The sequence below is a fragment of the Hypomesus transpacificus genome, unplaced genomic scaffold (assembly GCF_021917145.1).
Source record: "Hypomesus transpacificus isolate Combined female unplaced genomic scaffold, fHypTra1 scaffold_353, whole genome shotgun sequence".
In the NCBI taxonomy this organism is placed as follows: domain Eukaryota; kingdom Metazoa; phylum Chordata; class Actinopteri; order Osmeriformes; family Osmeridae; genus Hypomesus; species Hypomesus transpacificus.
In genome coordinates, this window is record NW_025813877.1 from 929 (window position 1) to 24,331 (window position 23,403).

The 23,403-nt window shown below is 51.1% G+C and overlaps 1 protein-coding gene across 1 annotated transcript in view; it reads right to left on the reverse strand.

The window, feature by feature from the left end:
- Positions 1-621: 621 nt before the first annotated feature.
- Positions 622-23,403, reverse strand: part of LOC124464498 (multiple C2 and transmembrane domain-containing protein 1-like) — a gene marked incomplete at its 3' end in the record, with an annotated part of 64,240 nt that continues 41,458 nt past the window's right edge. Inside the window, exons 3-15 of the mRNA XM_047016379.1 lie at positions 22,257-22,399; positions 21,952-22,031; positions 20,983-21,094; positions 19,074-19,106; positions 16,275-16,439; positions 15,976-16,106; positions 15,515-15,701; positions 10,645-10,738; positions 5,801-5,903; positions 4,916-5,018; positions 4,040-4,141; positions 3,219-3,293; positions 622-1,186 (exon numbers count right to left, since the gene is read on the reverse strand). Coding sequence (XP_046872335.1) covers positions 622-1,186; positions 3,219-3,293; positions 4,040-4,141; positions 4,916-5,018; positions 5,801-5,903; positions 10,645-10,738; positions 15,515-15,701; positions 15,976-16,106; positions 16,275-16,439; positions 19,074-19,106; positions 20,983-21,094; positions 21,952-22,031; positions 22,257-22,399 — 1,893 coding nt within the window. The remainder of the gene's footprint in view (positions 1,187-3,218; positions 3,294-4,039; positions 4,142-4,915; positions 5,019-5,800; positions 5,904-10,644; positions 10,739-15,514; positions 15,702-15,975; positions 16,107-16,274; positions 16,440-19,073; positions 19,107-20,982; positions 21,095-21,951; positions 22,032-22,256; positions 22,400-23,403) is intronic.

The window sequence follows — 23,403 nt, forward strand, 5'->3', positions numbered from 1 at the left end:
CAACGTCTTTTTTCCTTTTTCATCGAGAGCGGAGATTGGCCATTGGGAGAGAACCTTGTTTTCTGCCACTCTCTCTTGACATTTCTTCCTGCCATTTCCATTCAATTTAGTAAGATAAGACACACACTCCCGCACACGCGCCCGCAAACAGACACTCGACCGGAGAATGTTAACGGATCGATACCGGCCTCGCCACCGTTTCGCGGAAAGCGCCGGCGACCTACAGTCCCGGCGCACACGCAATCGCACGCCCACCCGCGCGCCCACGCACCTGCGCCGCGTGCCTCCACTTCAGCAGGAAATTAAAAGGTGTCAAACGGTAAATGCTAATGGCTGACGCGGCGAACACTTGGCGCCCCCGGGAAAAGGTTTTGGGGGTGTCTCCGCTGAGAGGAGACAGGTCCGTGAGCTACTTAAGTCGGCCCGCTAGACTGGAGGTAAGCTCTCTCCTGTCCTGTTCTAGCACTCAGCCTTCTCCAGGCTGGAGGGGGGGGGGGGTGCTGGAGGGGGGTATCCTATCACCTTTTAATACCAGACACAGTTTGACAGAGACAGTGCTACATGTGTCATCGTCAGAGAGACAGGGAACGGAGGGGGGGGGGGGGGGGTATCGAAGGGTAGAGAGGGAGAGTGCGGAGGAAGTTGGTGAGAGGAAGAGGAGAGAGTGAGAGAAAAGAGGGGGAGACCACGAACAGTTTGCGTCGCTCGCGAAAACCCGCCCCGTCGCGGAGCCACCGCCTTCCGGACGAGCGCGCCCGCCGCACCGCCGGCGGAGGAGGGGCTCGCGCCCGTGCGGGAATGACCGTGGGCAGCACAGCACACCGGGACAGTAGGAGAGTCTCGTCTCCAAAACAGGTATGAGGGCGTACGGAACAGAAGGAGTGAAGGAGGCAGGCATGACTGTGTCCGGTACACAAGGAGTGCATGAGTGGATTGCAAGCCGAGCTGGTATGAGCGTGGTGTACAGTAAGGTGCAGTAGGAGCGTGGGGGGGGTGTCGTCTGGTGGTCCCAGCAGGTATGACGGTGCAGAGCGTGACAGAGGGCGTCCCAGCAGGGCCTAGTTACCAGGAAGGCGCAGATACTCCTCTGAGGAGAGTCCCACTCGAAGCAGCTGTTGATGTAGCAGCCGGCCCGGATGAACAACATGATGCACCGCCTCACCCTGTTGAAGTTCTGTATCAGCAGCTGGAGAGAGATAGGGAGAGAGAGAGAGAGAGAGAGAGAGAGGGAGAGGGAGAGGGAGAGAGAGAGAGAGAGAGAGAGAGAGAGAGAGAGAGAGAGAGAGAGAGAGGAGAGGGAGAGGGAGAGGGAGAGGGGGGGGTGGTAACAGGTCACACAAGAGGTTGTACTCAGAGCACAGACTAAACTAATAAAAGTCAAGCAGCTGCTCGACATATGTTCATTAAGAAGCCGGGCAGGTTAACTGGGCTAATTATTTGTGAAAGGAAGCACCTTAACAGCGAGACTCCCACATTTCGCTGCGATGGACTGACACATTCGGATCATTTTGCTCGCAATGGGGGTTATCGGCAAACAAAAGAACCTGCTAGAAACATGTGGCACACTGTCAAACGCTTGGCCCGCTGAGATTAAGAGAAATACGAGTGTAAAGTGACAGATCAACCTATCCGTCTCTACCAAGCGGCGCTACACTAACACTTCCTGCCGGTTTGTCCCCACAGCCAATCAGGTCACTCGAAGGAAGTACCCTCCCAGAGGACAGAGTGTTATTTCTCGTCTGGCTTTAACAGGATTCTGGTAGAGGAGCTGGGAGCTGTGTTGTTGGCCATCCCCTCTGTGTGGATTGGACCAGTCAAACACGTTTACAGCTGAACTCAGGATGACTGCTGGGGTTCTGTCGGGGACACTCGGGCCCCGAGGACCAATCGCGACGCCGGGATTCACCCACTTCCTCCTCCCTCGACGGCCCCTGGCGCGGCCGGGCTTTGATCATCCCACTCTGCTTAGCTAACAGCCCCGAGATGACGCAGCGCTAGCGCCCTCCGCGGTGCTACCACGAGGAGGTTCTGTTTCATGAATAAAAGGACGAACTGTTGTGAAAAGGACGGCGACAGACGTCGCAACAGGGCTTTTACTGTAAACGGCAAAGGCTGTGGAATAATGAATGTGTGTGTGGGCATGTGTGTGGGTATGTGTGTAAGTGTGTGTGAGTGTGTGTGTGGGCATGTGTGTGTGGTGTGTGTGGGTGTGTGTGTTTGCCCAGGGCGGGGCAGCAGGAGCCACCCTGCACAAAAGAGCCCCTCGCGGGGCAACTTCTCCAAAGCTGCCAGTGACATCATCATCGAGTGACGCTGACACGGGTCATCTCGGCGAGTCAGGGGGTCGGAGCGGAGATGAGGAGGAAGGGGGGGGGGGACCAACCGGCGCTCTGGGGAAAAAGTGCAAAGGGGGCATATTTTCACACAGAGAGAGGAGGGGGTGAAGAGAGAGGGGTTGTTGGTGGTGGGTAGGACTAAAGGGTGTGAGAGTTGTGGTGGCTGCTCGGCCCAAACGGCGTTCGTGTGACACGTCTGATGTGGGCCGCCCCCCCCCCCCCTCTCTCCCCCCCTGACCCCGTCTCTCCCCCCTGCCCCCCTCTCCCCCCCCCCCCCTCTCTCCCCCCCTGCCCCCCCTCTCTCCCCCCTGCCCCCCCGCCCAGTCCTTTGTGGGGCCGCCACATTGAGCGGCGTGACAATGACAACCCAAGCAGCAGTGGCACCGAGGGCCAACTAAGGATGGCCAATCTACTTATGCACCCCTAGAGCTGACAGCTTGACATTTCTATTCAACAGTCGGAGAGAGAGAAGAAGAAGGGGCGGGGGGGGGGAGAGAGAGTAAACATCTCTCCTCTCTCTCTGTCTCTCTCTCTCTCTCTCTCTCGTTTCTCTCCCTGCCTCTCTCTCTTCTCTCCCTCTCCCTCCCTCTCTCTTCCATGCCTCTTTGTTAACACGTCGGAGGAGAGGGGAGGATGGTGGAGGGCAGCCGAGATAGAGGAGGCTTGGAGGTAGAGAGAGAGAGGGGCTGGGGGGACGGGGTGGGGGTGGGGGTGGATTGGCAACTTGACACAGAACATACCGGACCGGGCTGTGCGGCCAGGTGGCATGACTCCCTCCTCGTGTGTACTGTGTGTGTGTGTGCTGTGTGTGTGCACGGTTGGGGGCGGTGCTCGTCGTGGGCTACGCTGGGGTAGTGGATCGTGTTGTGGTCGGTCCCCCACCTGTTTGGACACTCTGGGCTCGTCCTCGATGTACTTCTGCTCGATGGGGATCAGGGTTCCAAGGCCTGCCTTCACCTAGGACCACACACACACACACACATCAGCACATCCTGTACCCCTTCAGTGAACTTCACAAGCTGCCTGCATGACTAAAACGCATTTAAATCATTTGTTTACATTGTTAACACATATATTCTTAGCCGAAATGTTAATCTGTAGAGTTTTAATGTCAACTGCACATGAAGTCAGTGGGCTGGAATAGAGGTTTCACGGGGAGAGACGGGAGTGTTGTTGTTGTTGTGTTGGCAAGCCCACACAGAGGCCATGGGAGGCCAGGCGAGCGACAACGCTCCCCCTCACAGACGGCTCTAAGATGGCCGCCGCTGGGACACACACAGTGACAACGAACGGGCAAACAAAGGCTGCAGAGTGGGAGTCTTAGATAATTAAAGAAAGAAAGAAAGAAAGAAAGAAAGAAAGAAAGAAAGAAAAGAAAGAAAGAAAGAAAGAAAGAAAGAAAGAAAGAAAGAAAGAAAGAAAGAAAGAAAGAAAGAAAGAAAGAAAGAAAGAAAGAAAGAAAGAAAGAAAGAAAGAGGAGGGAAAAAAACGAGGATGAGGGAGAGGGGGGGTTATGTGAGGGGTGAAGGTACAAACAGAATGAAGAGAAGAAGAAGACGATAGAGCATGAGAATAGCGGGGGTTGGGAATGGGCGGGGACAGATGCGGAATAAGAGAGGGAGGGGGTTACTTTACTTGTTTCTTTTTTTTTGGGGGGGGGGGGGGGGGGGGGGATGAAGAGAAACAGAGAGAGAGAGACTCACGGCGTTAAAAACCACGTCTATTTCGAGAAAGATGACCCCCTTCGTTGGCCCTGTCAGCTCCTTGCTTTTCAAGGCGTATGCTTTGCGCTCCCCATTTTGGATCTGTGTGGGGGGGGAGAGAGAGAGAGAGAGAGAGAGAGAGAGAGAGAGAGAGAGAGAGAGAGGAGAGAGAGAGAGAGAGAGAGAGAGGGACACATGACAGCCGTCTGTCTGGATGCTCCCCTGCTGACTCCCGTCCCTGGGTCACCTCTGAACCCCAGCGGCTGCTGCTGACAGCACAGCCCAAAACAACTGTGGCAACTCTGACAAGTACCTGTTCATTACCACAGCCGCGCTCGCTGTCTGTCAGGGAGGAATTAACCATCCTGGGGAATCACACGCGCACGCACGCACACACAAACGCGGCAGAGCGCAAGACATTCATACGCGCCATCACATGCGTGCCTGCTTTGGCGTGCATATGGTACACGCACACACAGGTTTTTTGGGGTGCCGTGTTGGCCCCTGACTACGCTTTCTCTCATTCACTTCTTTCCTACGTTACTACGCTGCATATCTTTCATTCTGGGATTTCTTCAACTCTCCATCTCTCCCTCTGGGGGGAGGGTGGTTTATTTGGGTGGGTTTATTTTATTTTATTGTATATTTTATTTTAGTTCTATTCCACTTGGTATTGCTAGTTTATGTGCCCTTAGTATAGTTAGACCACATATTTAAATTTAAGATTCCTATATGTTCATTGTATGCACCTCCTGCCAAAGCAAATTCCTTGTCTGTGCAAACTTTCGTGGCGAATAAATCCCTTTCTGATTCTGAGGGAGCAAGGGAGAGAGGGAGAGAGGGGAGGTGAGGGGGGAGGGGGTAGCAGGGACTCACGTTCAGCAGCGGGATGGCCACCTTCCCCAGGAAGTCAGCGCTCCTGTCGCGGTCCTCGTCGTACACGGTGACTTCCAGGACCGAGTGGATGTCCTTGACGTTACTGTGGCCCCACACAGAGATGACACACGCACACACTTACAACACATCTACATCTACAACACGGCTACCACACGGCTACAACACAGCGACGAGCACCACCGTCTTCTCTCTATATGACCTTTGGGCTCCACGTAAATTGTGTGTGAGAAGCATAGTAGGGATGTCGTGGCTGCAGTGAAATGTCATCTTTTGAAATGTAGGCTAGCGCCGACTTGGCTGATGAAACGAAATGAGGTTACGGCGGGAGATGCTCACTGGAAGGATGGCTAAATTACCTAGTATTCCACGTGAATTCACTGGTGTATTCTTTAGAAATGTGTTTGGTGTATTCAAGTAAGCCGTGGTCACAAAAGGAATTCAATTAAAGCCATAGCATGTCAATCTAAATTATTTAAATCAAATCCAATTTTACCAGTAAAAGGTCAGGTAAGGGAACACTAGTTCACCTCTAAATTCAAAACATATTTTTCCTTTGATAATGAATTTTTGGTCCATAAGATGGGTTTGTAAAGATTACTTTTAACACCAAGTATTGCAGGCATGTGTGGCTGGAATGGTATTTAAACTAAATATGCCAGTAAACATTCTTGTATATAACATTATATTACAGTTAATTGTATGTGATGGTGTAACATTAGTTTGTGCATCAGTTCTATAGTGTTTTCAGGAAAATAAAATGTTGGAAAGTGTGCTGAATATAGACAGCAGAAAATGTAGCTTTGATGTCTTTATAACGTGTGTGTGTGTGTGCCAGGAGACAGGTCAGCCCGGAGCTGTACTCACAAGGTGAAGACCTTGTTCCACTCGGGGTTGAGGTTCTTGTAGACGGTGTGAGTCTGGAGCCGATCGTTGCTGAGCTCCACCACACAGAAGGGGTCGCTCTTCCCTGGGAGGGGGGGGGGGGGGGGGGGGGGGGCAGCGAGGGGGGGGGGGGGGGGGGGGACCAGAGCGAGAGAGAGGAAGAAGAAGGGTCCAGTGAAAGAGAGCACCTCCGAGAGAGAGAAAGACGGAGAAATAGGGGGCATAAAAGTAATGCGGAGATAAATGAGGAGTCATATTACATTTCTCTCGCTCTCCCTGTCTCTCCCTGTCTCTCTCTGTCTCTCTTCCTATATATATATATGTAACTTTATCTCTCTGTTATTTCCTGGACTCTAATCCAGTGGAGCTGGCCTACAGTGTAGACAGGGATGTTATGGCTGATAAAAGGAACAGGACAGGAAACAGCCAGAAGGGAGTCTGGGAATGATACTTCAGACCAGCCCAAGTGTGTGTGTGTGTGTGTGCGTGTGTGTGTGTGTGTGTGTGTGTCTGGCTCCGTCCCATCCATCTTCAAGCAAACGACAGCTCCATCAGCCATTTATCACCATTGTGAGGATGTGATACATTCATTCCTTCCTGGTGCCACAGCAGAAGCACCGAGTCCAACATGCAGGCAGATAAGCAGCGCCACGGCAACCACGGCCCTGGGCACCGTCAGACGGAGGAGGGGGGGGGGAGGTCGAATAAAAGAAGACATGACTAACAGGGACGCCCCAGCCCAGTTTGAGGAAGCTGGTGACAGGTCCAGTAGAGATAGAGAGCGGGGCAGAGCGCAACAGGAAATGGAGGACTGGGTTTCTAGGATATGTGTGGCGTGGCCGGAGGAACGCGTGACGCCCGTTCAATATTTCATAAGGACGTGCATTTGTATATCTGCTTGACATATTGATGTGCTCCAATGTCCCTGTAGATCAATGCTGTTTAAGCATATACACTATATGATTGTACTCCAAGACATAGACAGATTCAGGTTGTTCCCTGAATCTTTTTGCTTATATTAGGTGGCTGAGCAGTAAGGGAATCAGGCTAGTAATCACAAGGTTGCCGGTTTGATTCCTGGCCGTGCCAAAATGACGTTGTGTCTTTGGGCAAGACACTTCACCCTACTTGCCTCGGGGGGAATGTCCCTGTACTTACTGTAAGTCGCTCTGGACAAGAGCATCTGCTAAATGACTAAATGTAATATATCTTGAATCAAATTCAAAAGATAACACATTGGCTAAACCCAAGGTTATTTTGTGTATTTTAACATACACTATTTCCCTTATATGGTCAAAAATACACGGTCTCAGGTCATTTTTCTTTTGTTCAGTAACTGCACTGCTAAAGGAGGCACTCAACAAAAGTTGAAGTTAAAAGACACATTTTCGAAAATGTGCCATAGGCACATTAATATTTACATTTAATATTAGAGCTGAACACTTCTCAAGAGAGAAGCATGCTGCTCTAATCCAAATCAATGTCCTATATATTCTCTGTTTGTGTTCTAATATACATGAACTGCTTCTTTGTCATTTGAAAGGCCTATGACGACCGCCCACCGCCCCCCCGCCTGCCTTCCTCCTCCTCCTCAAAAAAAAAAAGGAATTCATAACAACAAACTCTTAATTCCAGCTTTGATCTTTACTTTTATCAAAACTGTTGGGAACAATTTTGCTGTTTGTTCAAGCATATCACCATTAAAAGCTAGGTCAAAGAGAGAGAAAAAAAAGAAACTAATATATTCCATCTTCCCAAGAATAAATTTAACTAGTAGTACGTGTCATATAGCCGATGATTAGTATATTACGCAACGACTTAATAAAGTAGGAACATGAGGAAACTTATATGGAATTGTTTTTAATATTTAGGACTAACTTGGATGAGAGGGAAGTATATCGGAGGTCCAGACACCAGTCCATCCTGTGTTGACGGTGACTGTATGGCTTCATTGATTGGTGTGAGTTTCTTTAAATGTTGTGACAAGGGCAGGACATTTTGCGGGTGCACTGAATCAATGTCAGCGTGATCCATGCCCTGTCATAGGTGTCACCTCTCCCATCTAACACTGGCATGTATCGATCCGCTCCGTTTCAAGATATGGAAAGCTCAGTCCTACTGAACAACTTTAGACACTACACTGAATAATGTATTTAGGAATACAATTAAACACAGAGCTTGCTAAGAACGTGTACCTTGAATTCCATCAACTTTATTCAAGACTGTTTAAATTACAAATAATGCATCTACTGCTGCAGACATGGAAATGTATAAAGAGATTTCTCGTATAATTTCACATATTTCTTTTTTTTACACGGCATGTTCTTTCACCAGTCACAGGGTCCAGAAAGCAGTTGTGAAATGGCCCTAATCAAATTAAATCCCAATCATTCAAAATTCATTAATGGAAAATAATTGGCGAAAAAAAACTCCCCCCAAACGATATCACGCTTTAATGATATGCATGCTCGGTCGCTATGGCGTTCAGTTGTCAGCAGAGATGAACTTTCACCTTATTGGCGAGCACCAGAGGCGGTTGTCTCAGCAAATTACACGGTCGGGATTGAGCGCCGCGCCGCATGTCCAGGTACGGCCAACCAAAGCTCCTCCCCGGGTTCAGTCTGGGTATCTCGGGCGGGTTCACGGCAAGAGCTTCAAACTCATTTCATCCCGGCACTAGATAAGTGTCGCAGAACGAACAGAGCTTGGCTGAAGGGATCTTATTAAAAGTGCCTCGCAGACAGAACGGGCCTATGAAGGATGTCAGGATGAGGACGACCATGTGCTGTCCTGTCTGACACCTCTCTCTGCCTACAGAGCGTCACTATTCATGAGTATTAGCCTCTCGTCGAGCGAGCGCTCTCTCTCTCTCTCTCTCTCTCGCTCGCGGAAAAAACAAACGAAACGTATTCTCCTCAAAGTGGACGTTATTTACAGAGGCTTCAACTTTCAGGTTTTAGCATGCGATGGTTCGTGTTGATAAAGGGCCTATATTAATAGATCGGATATTGATGCGGCAGATTGAGAAGGGGGGGGTGGTGGTGGTGGGGGTCTTTGTTGAAAGGCGTAGCCGTGAGTGCGTTCTTCTGAATGGCTCTAACTGTACGGGAGCCACTGGCTTGGACAAGAGCAGCCACACAAAGGGGACTGTTGGTTTTACAGGCTGTTGTCACTTCTTCTGCAGGGCTGGAGTGGAGGCACTCCACTAAACCCCCTCAATTAGCAGTGATGGGGGGGGGGGGGGGGAGAGAGAGGCAGAGGGAGACAAACCCAAAGGGAAACGTGGATAAGAGCGGAATGGTGTCCAGGCTCTCTTTCACCGCCTCTTTCTCCTCTCTCAGGACCCCTCCCCTGTGTCCTGTCACCTTTGTGCTGACCCCGCCGTTCAGGCTGGCCTGCTGTGTGTGTGTGTGTGGTGAGGACCTAGGAGAGCTCCTAGAAGCGTATTGTATCTCAATATGTATGGGGGCCACCGAGGAATCTCGGGGTGTGAAATGAGAGCTCATGAGAGAGAGAGACACGTTCTCTCTCTCTCTTTCAGAAATACACACATCTAACAAACAATGCTAAAGCTGTACGTTCAGGGTCACCGGACTGGACGACGTGTCGACCTGGGCGAGGTGTCTGTGGAGGCGCGAGCAGAGTGGGCTGTCTGAGAGTATGGGGCACTCAGAGAGAGGGAGGAGACACGGAAAATGGCGGCCACTTGACCCCCGCGCCCGGCGCGCCCCGCCTCGCCCTCCCCGACAATGCCGCTTCGAGGACTCGACACGCTGAGAGGCTCCCAAACGACGAGTCGCATTCTCTATGGGCCCAAATAGTTTCAAAAGGACATATTTCTGTGGCGTGAAAGCGAAAGGCTTTGGATAACATTGTGGTGGATACAATGTATCGTTGGACACGATGTATTGTCGGATACATTTGTGAACGGCATTCCTGTCGATGATAAAATACTGAAAGGACCAGAAAACACGAGCGATACGAGTGTCCCTCCAGAGTTCTGTCTAAGCAGGAGGTGAGGTAAACAATGAACAAACAGGCCAACGAGGTTCTCTACTGTTGGGTAAGGCACGCGGTTCCGGAACAATCCGTGACATTCAGACTGAGAGATGAGTTCTGCAATGAGGTCAGCTCCATGCATAAGGGGGATTTGCATCTCCTTCTCCCTCTCCGAAAAAACAAGATGGAGACATTAGCCCCTGTTCCTGCTGTTTCTGTATGCTAACTGGATATCAGCTACTACCCAATGAATGATTGTGCATGTGCGCGCTCGCATGTGTGTGCGAAACGACTCCGCCCGAACAAAGCCAAACTCCACACAAGTCTATGACTTTTGCTAAACTAGATAGCGCACACTTTGAGAAACTGGGCTTGTCCACCGCACACCTCATTAAGACCAAGAATTAATGGAGAAACGAGGACACGAAGCCGAGAGAAATATTTTGGGGAGAGTCTGTAGCTCAGATAAGGCCTCCTCGGCTACATATAAATGAGGGTCCTGTATCATTTCCAAAAATGAGGAAATGTGTGTGCGTGCATTTGCGTTTGTGTGGTCCTGCTTAATTCAGTACTAGTTCTCCCTCCACCAATCACTGGGGCAGTCCTCGATCAGAACGCGTTCGCTGGGACATCGATGCAACAACTCATCACTGGCCGGCTTCCTGCCCACTGTCTGCCTGCTTTCCACCTGTTTCCCACCTGCCGTGACTTACATTAGCTAGTGGACTTGTGCCTTCAAGTCGTCGACATGGACAAAGTTGCAAAGGGAACTGGTTGTACAGTAGGAAGGTACAGTCGGAAGGTACAGTAGGTGTTGGTAGTCCTACCTGTGACGTCTGCCGCCATGAGCCCCTCCGCCCGGATCACCTTCACCTGGACCATGCCCACGTCCTTCAGGTTGTGGAAAGACCGCAGCAGACTCTGAGGGGTCAGGGGTCAGGGGGGGGGAAACCGAGAGAAACAGCACACCATTTAGTGTCACGTTTAGGTTGGTGTGTGTGAGGGAGAGCATTAAACTGATAATAGACATGTTCTGGACCTCAGATTCCTTCACTGAGGCATGACTGGCAGTGACGTCCTAGTCACTGGGACCATCACAGAGACACGGGTTACCCCAGTGTCTGCGGACACACACGCACCTCCTCCTTACAGAACGCCGTGATCGCACCCATGACCTGTAACACGTCATGTACACGCAGAGCCCGTCTAGACACGTCCGGGCAGAGTCCATCAGTACGTGGAGCGAGGGCTTCGTCGAGGTGCCCTTTAAAAGCTCTCAATTAGGGCCCGGCAGGTCTCCGCGTCTGGGCGGGCCCTGCAGACGCCACACACCGAGGGAGAGCAGGAGACCGAGAGGACCGGCTGCATGTGCCGTTGGGCTGTTCAACAGGACCACAACACATGCAGGAGGAGAGAACAGGGAGGACGAGGTCAACGAGTGGGCTGCAAAAAGCCTGCTCGATTCCCACACACGTCTGTATGCCCACGGAAGCACAGGGAGAGTTTGCACACACACACACACACACACACACACACACACACACACGGTGAAGGACCTGCAATGAGGCCTGGATTGAGAGTTGTGCTGGCATGTCTTAAAAGCAATGAAAATGTACTTCACTTCAATTTATTTCTCTCTCCGGCAATAACCCTTTCCATACCCAGAGGAGTAATTATAATTTAAATTTCCGAGTCAGGGCCAGGCTACAGACTTAATTCATTATAAACTCTGTCAGACTCTGGCTGTTTCCAGAGATATTATTGTCCAAAAGCCTTAGAAAGAAGATGAGAGGAGAAGGAAGGAGAAGAAAAAAAACTCTCCACATAAGTTTAATACATGATTTCTCTGTAGATACGACAGCCTGTTATTTGTGATTATTGAGGATTGCCTAAAAGGGGGGTGAGAAAGAGAGGAACAGAGAGAGAGAGAGAAGAAGAAAAAAAAAAAACATGGCTGATTTGAGAAGCTGGAACATTTCCATAGCAGAGGAATTTCTGATTTGTGCGGCTGGCTTTTCAGACCGCCTCAATAGACAGGCAGAGAGATTGAAAAGCTCAGGAGATGAGGCCTCTTTATTTTTTTTAATGAAAGGCTGCAGAATATATTTTCCCACCCTCCAACCCAACCCCCCCCCCCCCCCCCCCACTCAGCTAGTGGACTGACGAGGAGCCCCAGCTTCAGCCGAGCCCCATCACTAAGGGTGGAGCCCCCCCGCCTCCTGTCCGTGGTCCCTGCTGGCTCTGTGGGGGGGGGACTTCTCCCTTCGAGGGGGGAGGGGACGCACAGGATGGGGGCGAGATGCAGGGGGAGGGGCGGCAGGGGCTCCACGGCGCTGACTGACAGCTTGTCACCGTGACGTCTTATTCCATCTCTGTTGTGGGAGAGAAAATGAATGTCAGCGCCGCCGAAGCCTCGCGACTCGCTGTCATCTGGCAGACGCCTCACCTTTTATCGACGCTCCAAATAACATTTCGTCCTCGCCCGCCTCGCGGCCGGACAAACCCCGGTCAGAGGACATTAAATCGGATGACTGTGAAATGTCATAATAAAAATTGAATGCTAACAGCTTCCTCCTCCAACTCCACCTCCAGTCCTCGTCTCTCCCTCCCTCCCTCCTTCCTTCTCCCTCCCTCCCTCCCTGTTTCAAGTTTCCCCCCTCTCTTCATGGCGTGTCCTCTCATAGTTGGAATTGAGGTGTGTTTTTGGGGGTGGGGGGAGTTATGGGGATGCGGCGGGGGAAGGGGTAACGTGGAGTGGCACCACTTCAGAAGAGGTCAACCTGTCCCCCCTCCCCCCCCCCCCCTCCCTCCCCCCCCCCACCCCGGGACCATTAGAAGCCATTAGCCCGGACCCTCCTCCTCCATTAGTATGCATCAGTCCTGCGCCGCTCGCCTCCTGGTGACATCAGGACTACCCACGCTGGCAGAGGAAGGGAGGACGGAGGGAGGGAGGGAGGGAGGGAGGGGGATGCCGGACACTGGAGAGTCTCCATTCATTAGTGGTGATATGTACCGTGGTACATCAAGCTGAATAAGGAGCTCATGGTGAGCTGAACTTGATATGGACCATCCCTAAATGGGAAAGTACGGTGGTAAGGTAGGGTGACACACACACACACACACACACAGCTAAATACACACACACACACAGTAATCTCTTCTTCTACCTCCCCCCACCTTCAAAACAGGGGACTCCATAGAAACATCCTGCGTCCAGACCACAGAGACACGTGATGAGGGGGAGATGAGAGAGGAGGAGGGCTGGTGTTCGGCTGGGTGTTATCAGTTCCCTTCAATAAAGAGGGGTCGGGGGGTGGGGGGGGTGGATTAGGGAGAGCACACGACTCTAGGCACACACTGCGACCTCGCAATTAGGAGTGGTGGTGGTGGTGGGGGGGGGGGGAAATCAGCTGGTGAACGTTTTAATATTGTTGCCACTTCCATTACCAACCACTCCATCCCCCCCAGCACCACCACCCCACCCTGCTCTGCCAGCCAGCTGAAAGTCATCTGATACGTCTGTGCAGCTTTAATGATGTTTCCAGGCAGGGGTGCGGGGGGGGCGGGCGGAGGGATCTTCATTGTGTTCGCTCCTTGTTGTCGTTGCGTCGGGAAGTCGTCGCCTGCCGCTTGCCGAGGCGACAGCGCGCCGCGACGACAACGTGTCGCACTTGTAAAGCCCCCACACCCCCCCCCCCCCCACCCTTAGCACCACCCTGGTTAGACACGTTATTGGTGGGTGGGGGGGGGGGGTCAGGGTAGGGGACATGGGAGGGCGGCAGGGGCCAAGTGTGATGTGGTAGGGTTGTGTGTGTGTGTGTGTGTGTGTCATTAGTGGTGCTGGGTGCCGTTGATTAGTTGGAGAGCATCGGCGAACACGGTGGTCACAGAGCAATGCCTCACGCATGCATGTGTGCGTCGACACACAGACACACACATAATACTAGAGGAGTATTGTACATCATTAGCATCGCAGCACTTGTGCTCATCTGTGGGTCTTGATAAGGTACAGCCATATTCCATTTTCTTACTGAAAGAGCATCGGAGGAGAGGAATACGCTAGCACAGAGAGGACACTGGAGTCCTCTTCAAATCCACCTCGCTGTCCCTCTCTCCCTCTACCCAGCCCCCCCCCCCCCCCCCCCCCCCCCCCCCACCTCACTGGCCATGCTGACAGGGAACAGGGAGCAGTGGTAGCAAGGACGTTGACTAGCGGGAAACGAGAGGGCGAGAAAGAAGGAGGGGAAAAAAACGTATTTGCTTTAACCGAGCCCCCCCCCCCCCGCCCCCCCCCAAAAAAGGGGGTGGAGTCATGAAAGGTGAAATAGCTTTTTGCCGCCCCTCCCCCTCCCCTCCCCCCTCTTTTTGATTTGACACGCTCTCCCTCGGCAACCCGTCACCCCCTTACCTTTTCCTCTCTGTTACACACACAACCACAGACACACACACGGAGAAGCCCCTCCCCCGCCCTTGTTCTGCGCGCGTGAGAGGAGTGGCTTGGCGTTTGTCTCGGTCCTGGAGCTCCCCCTTCTGAAAGCCCAGCGCCACTGCAGCACCGAGAGAGCCCTCACCGGGGCCGGCCAATGAGGCGACGCCGCGGGTATGTAGGTCACGCGGCCCTGTTTTGGCCCGCGGAGTGTGTTCCGGAAAGATCAAACGCGCCACCCAGCAGGACTATCGACTTAAATCAGAGCACAGTTTACAGACATGCACACGCGCGCACGCACACTTTAGTTTTCGCCTTCTCACACAAACAAACGCTCACAGAAACAAATGTTTACAGACTCCCAATCAAGCACACCCACTCGAGCAAACCAAGTAGGCCGCTTGAGCGCGGCGCGATCACTGGGAAACAAACCCCAGCGTCCAGATGAGAGCGATAGCAACTCTTTGTTTAATGTGGGAGAATAGGCGGCGCGTCGCTGTATACTCTCCTGTGATTGCGGGCCGACGTTAAACATTGCCCTTGGAATCTCCGTCACACAAGAGGCTCGGGCTGTCAAGAGAGTGAGCCGTGTGTGTGTGTGTTCGTTTGTGCGCGCGCGTGTGCATCATACATTCGCGAGTGTGTGTTTGTGCGTGTGTGAGGGCTGAGTGACAGGCAGAGAGGGGGGGGGGGGGGTTAGCCTTGTTGAGACAAAGGGAGGGGTGGGGGGGGGCTTGTGTGGGGGGCCTCAGGAGCCCATGGAACAAAACACACGTACACACACACACACACACACACACACACACAGAGCTCGACCACAGAGACAGTGGAAGGAGGCATTCAGGTGGTCTCAATGGACCCTGTCAATGTCCTCTCTCCGCTCTCCTCCTCCCTCCTCATCCTCTCATCCTGTCCTTTCAGCTCCGCGCCTCATCCGCTCTCGTCTTCCCCCAGCGCCCCTCCCTCCCTGCCCCCCTCATCCTGATGAACCAGGGTGCCGTTTCCACACACAACTGGCCAGGGGAGCTTTGTCGACACGAAGCGAGCGCTACGTCGAGCCTACGCGCTCCCGACGGCGGGGCTGCAGCGGCGGGAAGGTCTCCCGGTTTGCGAGCGGCAGAAGAAGAAAAAAACACGTCAGCGTGGGGTGGATTCAACAGGGTGCCAGAGACCTGTTGCCTCGATTAACCACAAGAGGGGGCAGTCGAGACCGCGTGGCTGGAGACTGTGGTTTGTGTGTCCCCCGACACACACACACACACCCCACTCACGTATCTCTGCAGGATCTGGTGTCTCTCGTGGGGGTCGTCCAGCATGTTGACGGAGAGGTCGGAGATGGAGACGGCGGCCGAGGCGGTGAGGGTGACGAGCAGCACCAGGACGCCCTCGCCCTCCTCCAGGGGCAGGTCCAGCTTGTGTGTCTGCTCCTTGCTCAGGCCGGACAGGTCGATCGTACACCTGGGGGGGGACACACACACACAGTGGAGACTAGCATTAGGCCTAGGAGTCAAACACGTTGACAGAGCAGGTACTGGCTGGGGGCTTGGATGCCCCCACCCTAGTGTGTGAGTGTGTGTGTGTGTATGTGTGTGAGAGAGAGACAGAGACAGAGAGAGAGAGAGAGAGACAGAGACAGAGACAGAGACAGAGACAGAGACAGAGAGAGAGAGAGAGAGAGAGAGAGAGAGAGAGAGAGAGAGAGAGGGGGGGAGAGAGAGAGAGAGAGGCCCACCTGCCCATGAAGTCATCCCTCTTGCCTGCGTCTTTGTCCCAGACGGTGATGTCGACGTAGCCCCCCTGTTCCTCGTACAGGTGGAAGTCAAACTGCTCCCTCCACTGGGGGTTCAGAGTCTTCGGTATCGTCTGTGAATGGGAAACAGGTGTGTGTGCGCGCGTTTCGATCTTTAGGACACGTGGAAACGTACAGTCTGTGACTCGTTCTCACAGAAGGTCTCAACAAAAGCCATAGATGTTAGACGTTGTGGATGACACAGGTCGATGTCTTCCTGGGAGAGTGCGAGGGGGGGGTACCTTGCTCTTGTACTTCTGATGGCCCAGTCGGAACTTCGCGTAGGGGTCACTGAAGCCGTTGGTGTCCATGGGTTGGAGGTCGCGACCTTCTATTAAACTGATGCTCACTATTCCCCTCCATAACTGACTTTTCTTGTGTACATCTGACAGACGCATACTCTGTTGCTGGTGGTCACACACACACACACAAACACACACACACACACACACACAAACACACGCAGACAAATGAGTACATGAGCTCCTGGCATCGATGACAGTGTATCTGAGGTCCGTGGAAGAACACACAGACACAGCGGGACACATAGGCGCCACGGCGACACAAAGAAGTGCAGGCAGAGGTAGACGATGACAGATCACGGTGAAACACAGAGCATCTGAACAGACTGGGCTCGGTGGGCAGCCCCTCTCCAAGGCATGCTGAGGATCACCACTGGAACATCACACGTGTGTGGACCTGCAGTACAGCATCAGTGTCTGAGACACACACACAGACACACACACAAACACACACACACGGACACAAACGAGGGCCAATGACTGGGCTCGGAGACTTTGACTGATTGCTGCTGAATAGACTCAGCACACCAACTCAGCAATATTGACTGTGTTACTAATTCTCTTTGATGCTTCCCCCTAGTTTAGGAACGTTTTCAGGCAGTTTTCTAATCGCTTACAGGCCTATTTAACCCCTCCGAAAGTCATGCTGCAGTGGCTCCCAAAAACAAAGACTGGGGTACTTATTTGTCAAACAAACACATCGCTCCGAGTTATCTCCCTGTCTCCCTGCTTCGTTAGGAGGCCTCATTAGTAGCGTCTTTGTTTGGCTGGAATTTCATTAAACTCTGAACAAACCCTGCCGCACAAGTGCGGCGCTTTGATCTGAAGACGAAACCTCTTCATTTCCATTCTCCAGACATTAAACAATGCGAGTGGCTCCCTCGGATACAACCACCCATACAGAACTCACGGTCGGTCTCGCAGCCGTGTCAACGCGCTGTTTGCTAATAGTGGCAGGCTATGCTAACTCCTCATTGCAGTTGAAGCCTAATTGAGAGGCCTCGTTATTGTTTTGTCGCAACATCGCTCTGATTACGTAAAAGGCATGGCCAATGTGGATTAGGAAGTAAACAGTGCGAAGCCAAAGTGGAGCACGGAAGACAATGAGCTGAAAACCGCTGGATTGGAATGCCACAATGAAATAATAGTTTATGCAAGGAGCTCATACAAAGCCCTGTATATGTGAACCGTTACAAGTTACAAAAAGCCAAGACTTTGGATGAAGTGAGGGGGCTGAACGGACTAAGACGTTTAGCTTTTCTGAACTAATACAGACAACAAAAATGTAATTATATTTGGTCATAATCATCTTATATTAGTTCTTGCATAGTTTGTAGTCTTTTGAGTCCGACACGATTAAAGAGAAGTTGGGTGCAGTATAAATAACTGCTCAAGAACCCAGGCAGGCGTTCAGGCACCCAAGAGTAGGGCGTGCTAGGGAAGTACAGTAGATAGTTAGCGTCAGAGCTAATTCCGGAGTCACAGGCGGGATGGCCCAGTTTGGAGCTTCAAAGGGTTGGTTTGGGGGAAACACTACAGCAGGACGCCTGCCCAACGCCAACCAGAAACACTTAAATATGTTTCCGTGTCTCTGTATTGCCTCAAACTTTTGCCGCACCCAAAAGGCAGGCCTTTGCCGTGGGAGGGAAAAGCTGACGACTTTGTTGTTGATCACAAACTCTTATTTCTCACATGACGATCTCGAAGAGATCTGTTTCTGACCTCTAAGGAGTAACTTGGCTACCGTGTAATGCATCAAGTTATAAACAAAACAACATCCTTTAGGTGACACAGATAACCATTGGCTGAGGACCAGGCATGAGGGCATGCACGCGCCAATGAGAGGAGCCCAGACCAGCATGCCTCCTGCTGGGATGAGGTAACAAGACAGCCAACGCCAGGAAGGTGGAAGAAAGCGACGGGTCAAAGGGTCACGCGGCCAGGGAAGATGGAAACGTAAAAAAAGATGTGGATGGATGGAGAGGAGGGACCCAAGTGAGACCATCCTGCCCTCCCAACACAGATGCACTGGATCCATTCGGTGACACCAGTCTGAAGGTTCATACCACCCAGTCTCCCTCTATTCAGTCACTGTCTCTGCCACATTGCTCTTCACAGAGGGAGAGGGACCGTATGAGGGTGAAAGATAAAAAGAATATATATATACATAAGAACACAGGATGTTTTATTTCCTCACCCAACAGCTGCAATACACCGTGTCAGCTGCCTAAGCACGTGTTTGGGACGAGCTTGTCTTTTCGAAAGCCTGACAATGCACTGCTCGGCTCAGGTGAGACGGGGCGTGTGTAGCTCTCTGTGTGTGTGTGTGTGTTTACGTGTGTGTGTTTGTTGTGAGCACAGCAGCACACTGCCCTCCTTTCTGAGTCAGTGCTGAGTTCACGGTGAGAGTGGGCTTGGGAAGGAGAAGCCGTAAGCTGGCGTGACGCTCCCTATCTTCAACATAGCGTGCGTGTCGGCTGTGGGCCGGAACTGTATATTGCAGCGTGTGGAAAATAAAAGCTGGTGGAGCGAGGAGACGGGGGGGGGGGGGGGGGGACTGATAGAGATGGACACACCGAGGCTCCACCAGTAACCCAGGACAACAGTGGAAGGTGCTGAGGGGGGGGGGGTGAGGGGGGGCATTAGGTTGTCGGAAGGCCAGGCGAGTGAGCGTGGGTGTGTGTGAGCGTGTGTGTGTGTGTGTGTGGGGGGGGGGGGGGGTCACATGCAGTGGATTACCTTACTAGTTCGTTTCCCGCTCCTTCTTAAAAGCTGAAAATGAGACAAAGCCGTTACAGAGCGTTCCCTTTCCTGCCCCCCCCCCCCCCCCCTGCCCCCCTCGGATCTTCAGGGTCAGTGGGTCGGGCGTTAAAAAGGTCAGAGTTCACCGCGAGGGGGACAGGGAGAGGGTCATGGGGCGGTCGCTCGCGTCCCGCTCGGGCCGCTCTGCCAGATCGGACATACATTAGAAGAGCCCCACGCCAAGTCATACCTTGCTGCACGTGCTGAGTGCGTGAGGGCATACTGTATGCACATGCACGCATACACACACACACACACTCTCTCTCTCATGGACTACATGCAGTCCTCCTCCACACTGAGGGGTGGAAATTGCCACGGTACATTTTGCAGATGTACTTAGCTGGTTGTTCAACAGTGCTCCTGATCAAATGGTTGATCTGGTTTTTTAAGGAGCCCTACAGTAATATACTGCATCTAACTAGGGAATCAGTCCTTCTCAACCCTTACATAAGAATCCATGTAGTATGAATGACCATAAAAGTTGGAGTTTCGATTTGGGCCAGTAGGTGGCGATAGTGAAAACCCAAACTAATTCCATCACAGTGACGTGGTGCTCTTTTATCACAGTTTGAGAGAACCAAAATGATGCTTAACCTAAATAGAGTTTATTTGTTCTGTCAAATGTGGATTTTCTGCACCAAATAAGCAGCAGAATGAAGACATCAGATCAAAGAGAATAAAACATTTCCCTCTAGACCCTGCCTTGTTCTTTATCAAACATGCAGGGGTCCAATTAACCAAACAAATAATTGAACAGAAATAAATACGACTCTGAAACACTGAGCACGTCCACAGAGAAAAGAACCCACATAATTAGGAGAGACAGAATCCAGCGCTCTTTGAACATGGAATACTTTTTTTCCTTCTTCTTCTTTTCCCCATGTGTGTGTTCTGCGAGTGTGGCAAGCGCCGAGGATCCTATTTGGAGCCGCGTGAATTCATTTCCAAGTCGAGAGCTGGATGCGTCCAGGCCCTAGTTCAACTACAGGCTGTCCTCTTGAGCACTTTCTGTAGTTCCAGATTAGGATCAAACTTTCAGTTACGGGACAAAGCTGCCGCTTTCTCCGTCAACGTTAAGATCTTAACTCCCGTGGAGAGAAACTCACACTGCTCTAAAACTCTGTCAACGATCACTACACTCTCCACTGTAATACACGGCAGGCTCAATTATACGACACTATGTAAAGCTACAGTGCTGTGTATAAACATGAGCCCCGACTGGTGAGGGTGTAGGTACAGTACGAATCACTCAGTACTCAGTGTCACAACAGAGAGTATGACTGCAGTCTCCCCTTTGTTATTTTGCGCGTTTCTCGTACCAAATCTCTCGTTATCGGTAGGAGTCAGGCACGTAAGATGAGTGATAATACGCACGTTTCACGGGAAAGAGAGGTAAGATAGGAGATGACAATGAAGAGCGGGAGAGACAGAAAGCGAGAGAGGTGGGTGGAGCAGAGAAAGAGAAGTAGAGAGTGAGACTGTCAAGGAGAGAAAAACTGAGATAAGAGAGATGAGAAGAGTAGGTAAAGAGGATGGAGAGAGACAGCGAGAGAGAGAGAGAGAGAGAGAGACAGTGAGAGAGAGAGAGAGACAGAGAGAGAGACAGTGAGAGAGAGACAGCGAGAGAAGAGAGAGAGAGACAGTGAGAGAGAGAGAGAGAGAGACAGCGAGAGAGAGAAAGAGAGAGAGACAGCGAGAGAGAGAGAGAGAAAGAGAGAGAGACAGCGAGAGAGACAGAGAGACAGCGAGAGAGAGACAGCGAGAGAGAGAGAGAGACAGTGAGAGAGACAGTGAGAGAGACAGCGAGAGAGAGAGAGAGAGACAGAGAGAGAGACACTTGACTTACAGCTTCCCTGAAGTCCCCCTCTTTCGGTGACAGAGTGACCGCCAGGTCAAGGGTGCCTAGGTCGTTATCAGGATATTGGGGGTCCTTAAGATCAAGGGTCACGTCAAGGGTCCTTCGAAATAGAAGGGATAATGTCACAATATAACACACCACACAAACACACCTACACACACACACACACATTCAACAAAGCTCAATGTTATAATTGTATTATATGTGAACCAGTGGAGATTTCTTTAAGACAGCAATCTTTAAGGCTTCCCCTAAAATGTCCAAACATTAATGGTAAAATATTTACTATTGTGTTAACATTTTAAATGAGTTAGAACACACATCTCGAAGACAAGTTTGTTCAGAATCAGGTACATATAGCAGGTCGATTGACTCGATTTCCTTCTAATACATTCATCTAGGGCTTGGGCTCCAATGGGGCTGCTTTGAACAGTTTTTTTCAGTGCTTCGAAACGATACAGTCGTTGGATAAATGCTGCCTAAGCGTCTCTGGGGCAGCGGGGTGAATGGAGGAGTGCTGGCGAAATTCCGAGCCAATTTTCATCATACATTTCATACAATTATACACCACATTCCTTGTTTCAGTTTAAACTAATTCCCACATAAATAAATTGACAATTTTTAGGATGTAGGCCGAAAATGAGCTTCCCCTCTTTGAAAGACCAGTAGCCACCACTGATGTGAACTCATTAAGCAGCAGGCAGCAGAATTGCACTGTATGAGTATGTATGTATCCATAGAAGAACACTAGGGGGCAGTGTTGAATAGTTGCTTAAAACTGCAGTGTCACTGGAAAGCAATAAAAAAAAGAGAGACAGACAGAGAGAGAGACAGACAGAGAGAGAGACAGACAGAGAGAGAGACAGACAGAGAGAGAGACAGAGAGAGACAGAGAGAGACAGAGAGAGGAGGGACATAAAGGATGAAAAGTGAAGTGGATGGTTATGTCCTTCAGACCTGTGGTGTTCCAGTGACTCCAGATAAAGGTATGCAGAGCCCATGAAGTCATCCTGAAGGCCAAAGTCATAATCAAACACCTGTAACAACAACACAACAGCACTGTTACTAACACGGCCAACGTCTCCCAAATTCAACCACAAAAGTCAACACTCACACCAACCACAAGTGGGCGCTCTGTAGTCATATTTAAACAGTCTCGTATAGAAATTCCAAGGGAAGTCTAGAAACAGATCGTTAAGGACCCGGATAACAAACACACTCATATTTAGTCCAGAATGCTGTGTGTGGTTCCTGCCGCGTACCTTAACGTAGAGCGGTTCCCTCAGGCTGTCCACCAGCAGGCAGAACCTCTCGTCCCACACCGGGTTCAGGTTTTTGTGGATGGTCTTGCTCCGGAACACCTCCTTCCCCGCGATCTTAAACTTCACATAGGGGTCGCTGGTCCCTGCGGAGACACGGGGCAGAGAAGGTGAGGGGTCGTCGGGAGCAGAGTTGCTATATGATGAGGCGATTGTTGGCTCTGAGGAGAATGATGCTTTGTGTTCCGGAAGCAGAAGATGGCCCTGTTGTCTATCCGTAGGGACGGACACAGTTGAGTCTTTCTCTCTCTCTTTTTTTTTATTATATATATATAAGAGAACACTGGACCTGTTTCCTTTCCAAACATGTTGAGAAGGAACATTTTTGGTGAGGAACAGAGGGTTTCAATTTAAGAGGCCACAGCAAGTTGAACCCGTCTGTTCCTCACTCAAAATGTGCCTTCTCAAAGTTAGGCCAAAATGTCTGAAAATGTGTGCACATGCCTCACTTCTCATGGGGAACAAAAAACCCTCAAGGACCCATAAGGTCTGAGCTTACAGTAGGCAGTGAGCAGTAGGATTGGATTTCTTGAATCGTGTGTTGACAAGTTGTATTTTGATCGATATTGTGAGACTGCGTTTGACACTGTATAAAATCTAATTCACTTTATACACTTAGTGTACTCACGTAAACACCCTTTCTAACACGATAGTGCCTGTGGCTCAGTTTGCTACAGTGTGGCATCTGTATCCTTGTGGCTAGGGTTCAAATCCCATTACAAGTAAGAGCCTTGAGACTTAAAGTTCTGCAGGTTGAAACGTGCTTTTACGGTTCGATGGTCGGCTGTTAAGTCTCACCCTCCAACATGTCAATGTTACAGTGGCAGCATGGATGTTTGTGAGCCCAGTGGCAGGTCACACCGAGATGCTGCACGTCCTCATAATCTCCATCATGTGACTCACGCTCCAGGTCATGTGACTCAGGCTGAAGACTAATTGGCCAAGCCAAAGAGTGGTAGCCCCTGAGCGCGCTCTGTGATGTTGCTGTCCACTGGCTCTCTTTAAGTCCTCTCTGTCTTTGTTTTCTTCCATATTCATAATTACTGTGGACTGTTCTAGAAAGACACCCCCAGAAAATGTACAGATATGT